This window comes from Frankliniella occidentalis, unplaced genomic scaffold (genome assembly GCF_000697945.3).
Source record: "Frankliniella occidentalis isolate FOCC.00 unplaced genomic scaffold, Focc_3.1 Scaffold223, whole genome shotgun sequence".
Lineage (NCBI taxonomy): Eukaryota > Metazoa > Arthropoda > Insecta > Thysanoptera > Thripidae > Frankliniella > Frankliniella occidentalis.
In genome coordinates this window covers 243,341-250,779 of record NW_026267349.1, presented here as the reverse complement: position 1 = coordinate 250,779, position 7,439 = coordinate 243,341, and the positions used below count along the sequence as shown (strand labels likewise).

The following is a 7,439-nucleotide window of genomic DNA, read 5'->3' as shown; positions in this document are numbered from 1 at the left end:
CCCCCCCTTAGACAAAACAGTAGTACACAAAATGGTAGCTAATAATTAAAAGGACATGGCATCCTCAAGGTTAAAGATACAGAATGTAGTTACATGTACAAATACAAACGCTGGACATGTTTCATTCATGCAATTTTCTGTGTCATGAGACCACTCACCACAAAATAGATTGGAAATGTTTTACTAAATTCTATCTCATAAACAATTTTCATGTCCTGAGACTAATTAAAAATTATAAAGAATAAACTATACTTCATCACAATTTGTAGTACATTAAGAGTTCTGTTAAGGCAAATATCACACAAAATCTTACTCCTCCCAAGAAATCTGTTAGGAACAGAACTAGATTAATTTAAGAAGATCACAAAATATAAGATTTATTCCAATTACCCAACAATACTCACCTTTGCTATCAACTGAAAAAGTACTTGGATTTCAAAACTTCAGTCAGATCAAAGTCCCCTTTCGGGGGGACTGCAGAGAAGAGTCTCCTGAGCCGTCGCTCTTCAACTTCTTTGATAGAATAAGCTTCATTGTCATCACCTTCATAGTCATAGCTGTTCATTAAAGATGATTCAAATTATGTCAGTGGACATCTTAAGTTAATTTTTAATTGACATTATGAAATTTCAAGTATATGCCTGCTTACCCCTCTTCTGAACAATATTTCTGCATCAAGAATTCTGATAGATCCCCCATAATATTCTTTGAATGTAAAGCTACAAATTGTTCTCGACAAATCTTTAAAGGAAAAAGCAAGCACAATGTCAGTTCTGGATCTTCACTTTGGTACAGTATACGTTAATGTTAATAAGCATGAATTACCTTACTCATGGCAGCCACATTCTTAGGATGTACCCAATAACAATCATGAACAGAAATGAAAGGAATTTTTGCCTGCTCACAGTACAAACTTGTTAGCATCATGTGGCAAGAATCCAAGGAGTGAATAAAGTTTGGTGAAAATGCATTGCGATTTTTTTGGTTAATGGGCGTCCTGAATAAAATACACAAAATAATTAATGCAACAGAAATAAATGGCAATGTTAAGGTATGATTGATAGAAGATTACCTTGTTGCATAAAAACTATTTAAAGTATTCTCATTTACATCCTTCAGCGACTTCTTCAAAGAAAAGTTTTTGAAATACGGTTGAACTACAGGTAGCCCTAAAGGAGTAATCCACCTCACTGGTTCATTCCTGGACTTCACAATGGCAGTGGCACACTCAGTCAACCAATCCTACACAAAATGAATAATAAAACTTCCCAGATAGAAAATAATGTATCCAGTTAAAATACTTGACATATACGTATAAAATTTTACCTGTATATTCCTACTTGAAGTGAACATTTCACCAAGACTACTAAAAACTAACTTTGTTAAGTAAGCAGAAGCTTGAGAAAGCTTGTCCATTGGGTAATTTAGATCTAAAAAGGAAGCAAACAAATACAATTAATACAGTAACTTCTTTGGCCACAATTTAAAAAGGCACAACTAAATTGGTAGTATACCTTTTAACTGGCCACGAATTTGCAGCTGAGCTCCATGCACAGTGACTCCATAAACGGTAGTCATCACAGTTTGCTTGACAACTTTTCGAATCACAAAACCTTCAAGGCTCAGGGCTAAAGCATTGCCATTTGCAGCATCATGTGCTCTCTTTTGCTCAACCTATCAGGAAAATCAACCAAGTCAGTCGTTAAGTATAATTGACAGGTAAAAACATATCACAGTTCACAACAGAAATAAAATTTCTGAAACATACACTGCTGGCCACACACATGTAAACATCAGAGGGCTTGTCTGTGTCAACTAAATTGACAGATTGCGCCCCAAGTGAGTCGCGGCCGAGCGCCGCATAATGTTGCAGGCCATTGCAAGACCCATCTTGGTGAACTGGATAATGACTGATGAAATTTTCTGGGTCGCCACTTGCAATGGCGGCAGCAATTTCCTTGCACGCTGCCAGGGTCTGCCAGGGATACTCTGAATCAATCCACCATCTTTCACCCTAAGAAATAAAAGACTCTGGATTAGCTGTTTCACACAAGTTGAGTCAATGGGCTCTTTGCAAAATGTATTGCTTACAGTGAGAGGCTTCTCCGCAGAATCGAGAATTTTTGGCATGACTTCATCTGCATAAGCCAGTCTTGCAACAAGAGAATCTTTGTTCATATTTCCAATCAAATTTATTGTATGAAGCTGTAAAAATAAGTTTTATGAGAGTTTACAATCGCTGTAGATCTAAATGTCAGTTTTGGTAACTGAAGTTTCACCTTTAACCAGTTCAAGCCATCAGGGCCAAGTTTTTCTCCCTTTGCAAAGACAAGTATGGAGCGAGCCATATCATTACTCATATGTTGTAGGTGAGGACAGACAGGATAAACACGCCCTCGGAAATCCATATTGTGCGGTAACCAGAATATACGGTCACGAAACTAAGAAAAAAAAACAGTAACACAAGGGAAATTAAAAATCCTGCAGAAGTAAGAAATATGGTATTCAGATCTCTGAAAAAATATACCTCATGTGCAATAGACAACTTGTATAGTGTATCACACCAAAGACTGTACGTTGCAGCATTTTCTTGTCTGATATGGGCTCGCTCTTTACTGATTTTCACTCTTTCAGGCAATGGAGAGTCTTTCGGCATTGCTGGCTCAGCAATAGATGCTGATGGTGGAAATGGAATATCTAATTCTTTGCTGCCACCAGTGTTGAAAACTTCAGTAATAACATCGAGAACCTGGAAAAAACGATAGAAATTGCACAATACAGACAAAGGGACAAAACAACAGATAAGAAAAAAAGAGAGGAACATGTTGAGAAAATCTTACAGGTTGATTTACTTTCCATGGAATGGAACCAAGCTGATTGAGAGAATCAAAGCAAGGATACAGTTGTTGAGTAGGAACACTGATAATATTTTCATCTAATACCTCTTCACCAACACGGGATTCAGGTGCCCTGTTAACAGTGGGAGAAAAGTGAAATCCTGGGAAAAACCATTACACATCCCAGTTCAGAGAAAAGACAAATAAACTTAAATTACCTCTGCAGTGGAGGAGAAGTGAGAGGGTAAACACCAATCGTGGTTGATACCCAAGGTCTAGGGGGGCACATCATTGGCAGTTCCTCAGGATCCATGGACAGATAAGGTTGCACTTTTGTGGGGAATATGTGGTAAACAGATGGGTGCATCTTCAGCTGTTTCTGGTAGCCCCTTGTTGTCTTCCGAAACACAACATACAGAGCTGGAACCATGTGAGGTGTACTGTTTGAAGAACCTATGTTTGCGTCAACTTTCACATCTTTGAGTAAAATACTGTACATGAACTTTCCAATTTTGCTGATCATGTCAGGATTCCATTCACGACAAATAGAGTTGATAGCTGAATCATCATAATCCACAGTACGAATAACACTCTCCCAAATCTCTCTAGGATTTGATGGACCTTCAGGAAAGCTATCTGGGTTGGCATACCATTTGCAATAATCAATATATGCTTGCCTTGCTTTGCCCTTAATGCCGTATTTTTCAAGAACTTGCATATCATAAAGTTCTTTCACACGCCTTCCAAGGGCACGCTCTGCAACCGTAAAACCAACAGATTGCTTCTCAGAATCATCAAGCCTCTTATAAACTTCTTGAATGATGATATCAACAAAAGTTTCCACAGGTAAGCACTCTAAATATGCTGGGAGTTGGTATGAGCCTTTATCTACCTTCACAGACCTTAGACCACTTTTGTAACCCTCTGCAATTGTTTCTCTCCACTGATTTTCAATCTGCTTCTGTGCCTCCAATAGCTTTTCACTTTCTGATTGTGATAATTGGCAGGCAATATTTTTAACCCTAAACGTATTTGAACTGCAAGCCTGAAATTGTTCATCAACTAATTCTTCAACACATTCATCTGTGAGAAGTCCAGTTGCTGGTGAAAAGTAGCGAGGAGCCTTTGCTTGATTTACGTCATTCAAGGGTTTCAACACATCAATGGAGTAGTCTTGTTGAGGCACAATGGAAGCAGATGTCTCTGGAGCAACTAAATCAATAGCTTTCATTACCTTTTCAATGAGAAGGTTACGTCCTCTACAATGAGCAACCAGGTCTTCAACACTTATCCCATCATTTATCATGGTTTCATAAAGATTCATGATAATACTTAGATTTGCATCATTTTTTGGAACTCTACTCAGCAAGTCAAAACACTTTACGAATGATTCCTTTGACAGAGGGCTGTTCATATCTCTTGCAAGGGATATAAGATGAATAACACTAACCAATTTGCCTTCTAAAACAGCATTTACAAAAAGAGGTTCTAACATAATGCTCCGGCAAGGAACATCTGAGAAGAGTCGAAGTCCATCCTTGGCATACCGGAGTGCATGTTGCATTTTTCCAGCAGTAACACAAACATCAATATAAGCTGTTCTTCTAAGTATCTTTTTCTTCCTACTAGCGTCGGTTCGCTTAGCCAAAACTTTGGCCTGAATTTCCTGCTTCTTCAATTCTACTTCCATTCTTTTTATTGATTTCTTCGTGGGGGGAGCTTTATTTTCCAATTTCTCTTCATGTTTTTCTTTCAAAGGATCTGCTTTCTTGACAGTACTAATTTCAGGAGAATGGTCAGTGTCTGGATTTTCTGATGTCTGATCGAAGTTTACGGGAAGTGGGGCTACTGAAGAATTGTGATTGAAAATATTAGGATGGCTAAAAGATTCATGTGTTAGAAATTTGTCTCTAATTAGTCCACTAAACATTAACTCAGCGGCAGCATTGGAGAGCTCCGCAGTTTGGCTTGTGCTCGGACTCTCTCTGGAGGCTGACGGGGGAGCAGGAGTGTTCTGTAGAATCGCATCAACCATTTTAAAGGATGCAGATGGGGGTAACATTATAGTAACACCAACATTTGATATTCTTGAGCCTTTGAATGCAGGTGAAGACGGAGAACTGGTGATGAAAGATCTGTGATCAACATCTTTTCCTGTAACCTCCTTGGAATCAAGGATTGTGATTCTCATTTTCCTTTTAGATTTAGGTAGACTCGCAACTGGTGGAAAAAATTAAAGATAAATGGAAAGCAATTTTTAAGAGCATCATAGTTTTACAGTTGGAGAAAACAATGCACGCTCATTACCGTCAGTTCGAGAAGAGTTTGTTAAACCAGGTACCACAAGCCTATACATTTTCTTTCTGGTTACATTTACAATTCGTTCGGGTTTAGCCCAGGTAGAGTGAATCCTTGAATGTCCCCCTCTTCCTGAAAAATTATAAGATGGGTAACTATATTTGTCAAGCAAAAGTGCAGTAATTTACAAAATTAGCTGTTAGAGGATCCTCTCGAGAGGTTATGTGTGACACTATGGAGAAAAGAGTCACCAGTAAAGACACGAAAAGACACATACAACAGTGACTTGCCTTAGCCTGATCAAGCGGCATAACAAGAAAATAAGTGTCATTGATGAGTGACAGGCCCAAAGCCAAAATCAAAGGCATTTCCAAAACACAAACATTACCAGTGAAGGGCGGGCACGATGATGTTCTGTTGCATAACGTACAAGTACGGGTGTACTGTATTTCTCTCGGCCCATTGGGTGAGTTGATGTGGCCGACATTTAGTTTTTTGACTCTTAGAAAACGATGCATGTTTACATATCAACTCGATTTAAGATTGGTGAGAGAACGTCGAACATGTGCGGGTCCCACTGGTTCATCACCACAGGAGTGTTCTGCTTCTGCTTCTGCTAGAAAAGAAAAACAAAACCGAAGGGCGAGAGACGCACACGGGAGTATCAGAGGTATCAGATTGAAAAGACAAGGGAACGCCAAAGTGCGGGAAAGTTCAAACATGTTTTTTCCCATCGTACTTTCATTTCAGCTGTGTAAAAGGTGTAATCGGTATCGTTTATGTTCTGCACACCTGCTATTTTTCTTCCTCCGCTAGCAAGTACTCGAGGTCAGTGGTTCAAATACAGCGAGAGAATATCATTTTTTTTCCCCAGTCCGCGGGCCTTCGCGAACCTTCCGTCGGCTCGGGTTGCTTTGGTATGGTAGCATCCTTGTGATTCCACACAGCACTACAGGGTGGTCCACAGACCCCTTCCTTTATTTTGCCTATACTGTACCGCATGCAGGCGTGCGGACGGGTTGCATACTCGCATGGAGCCATAAGGCGCCGTGGTGAGCGACGGTAGGCAAGCCCGCCCGCACGCCTGCATGCGGTACCGTATAAGCAAAATAAAGGAAGGGGTCTGTGGACCACCCAGTATATTGTACCTCCGTGCTTATCACACTTATGAGTGTGTGAGAGTGAGAATGTCACCCATTGGTGACTCGCATCAGGTGGGAGAAAGGGGAGGAGGAGAATAGTCACTGCGGAATCACCCTTCATGAGGGGCGCCCTTCTCTCATGGTGGTAGGGACGGCGGCGTCGGTCGGCACTGTCCCTACTAGCCAGGCCGCCGCCATGTGTTTGTAAAAGCGGCCCCGAGGGCCTGACTAGGCCTGACCTAGGTGACCCACCCCCGCCGCCCTCCGCCCCGCCGCAACCCGCCGCTGATGGGTCGCGGGTGATTAGGACCTCGGCAGCGCGTAGGGGGCGCCAGGAGAGACGGGGCCCAGGCTCGAGTGACCTAGGCTGACCCCGAGCCGGGGCCACCACCACCGCGGGGGCGCTCGGCTCGGCTGGCTCGGCGCGGCTCCATATGCTGGGCAGGGGCCGCCCAGGGCCGCCCCGCGCCTCCGCCCCACCAGCCCGCCCGCCCTCCGCCGCGGGCCCCGTAACAGCAAGCCCTGCAGGACCAGAGGGTAGCCTCGCTACTCCTCCCCTACAGGACGGCGTAGTGCTATCGACCCGCGCGGGGAGGGGTGCGCGCGGGGGTGGGCGCGTGACGTCACCCTACTCCACCACCACCAGGCGCCACCCGCCCCAGCCACTGCTCTGGCCAGTCGCGACGCGAGGCGCGCCCCGTCCGAGCGCCGTCCGCCGTGTCGACGCGCCCCTCGCAGCCCCCTTGGAGGGCGTCTCGCTCGTGTCGAGGGCCGCGGCCATGGTCTAGCGTGGGCGCCTGCAGCGACCTGGTGAGTAGTAAGCGTGTGTCCCTCGGCCTCCTGCTCATCCCCTCCTCGTCCCGGACGGCGCGGATCCTCTCCCGAGGTGCGCGACGGTCGTCCGCTCGGACCTGACTCCGCGGGGCCCTGCCCTATCGATTCCATTGGTCACGGTGAGGCCCCGCGGGCTCGGCCCGTGGCCCCCGCGGCCCCCGGGTTGCACCCCCCGCGGCCAGCCCCGCGACGAGGACTCCCATCTTGGAAAGGTTTGCAGCAGGCCATATGCGTGCGAAAACAGAGGGCTTCTGGAAGAGGCGCGGGGTGGGTGGGGCGGCGGTGCGGGGGCGCGCGCAGCCCCCCGTGGTTCCCGTGGTGCACCCCC

The 7,439-nt window shown here is 44.6% G+C and overlaps 2 protein-coding genes across 4 annotated transcripts in view; one reads left to right on the top strand and one right to left on the bottom strand.

Annotated features, from left to right (window-relative positions):
* LOC113207962 (collagen alpha-1(I) chain) overlaps nucleotides 1-7,439 on the top strand; it is a 65,425-nt gene that overhangs the window by 55,016 nt on the left and 2,970 nt on the right. The gene's annotated exons all lie outside the window — the stretch shown is intronic.
* On the bottom strand, nucleotides 166-5,762 carry LOC113207961 (DNA-directed RNA polymerase, mitochondrial). Of its 2 annotated transcripts, none has more exons than XM_026424742.2 (15): nucleotides 5,524-5,762; nucleotides 5,145-5,267; nucleotides 3,056-5,057; nucleotides 2,841-2,970; nucleotides 2,528-2,749; nucleotides 2,280-2,441; nucleotides 2,092-2,205; nucleotides 1,769-2,014; nucleotides 1,515-1,674; nucleotides 1,327-1,430; nucleotides 1,073-1,242; nucleotides 826-997; nucleotides 650-741; nucleotides 405-557; nucleotides 166-327 (listed from the first exon to the last, which is right to left on the bottom strand). In XM_026424742.2, the coding sequence occupies exons 1-14, from the start codon at nucleotides 5,651-5,653 to the stop codon at nucleotides 413-415; spliced, it is 3,972 nt and encodes a 1,323-aa protein (XP_026280527.1). In that variant the 5' UTR covers nucleotides 5,654-5,762; the 3' UTR covers nucleotides 166-327; nucleotides 405-412. The 2 variants fall into 2 exon arrangements, with proteins under 2 accessions (XP_026280527.1, XP_052128717.1); XM_052272757.1 differs by having other exon boundaries at nucleotides 5,145-5,263; nucleotides 5,422-5,543.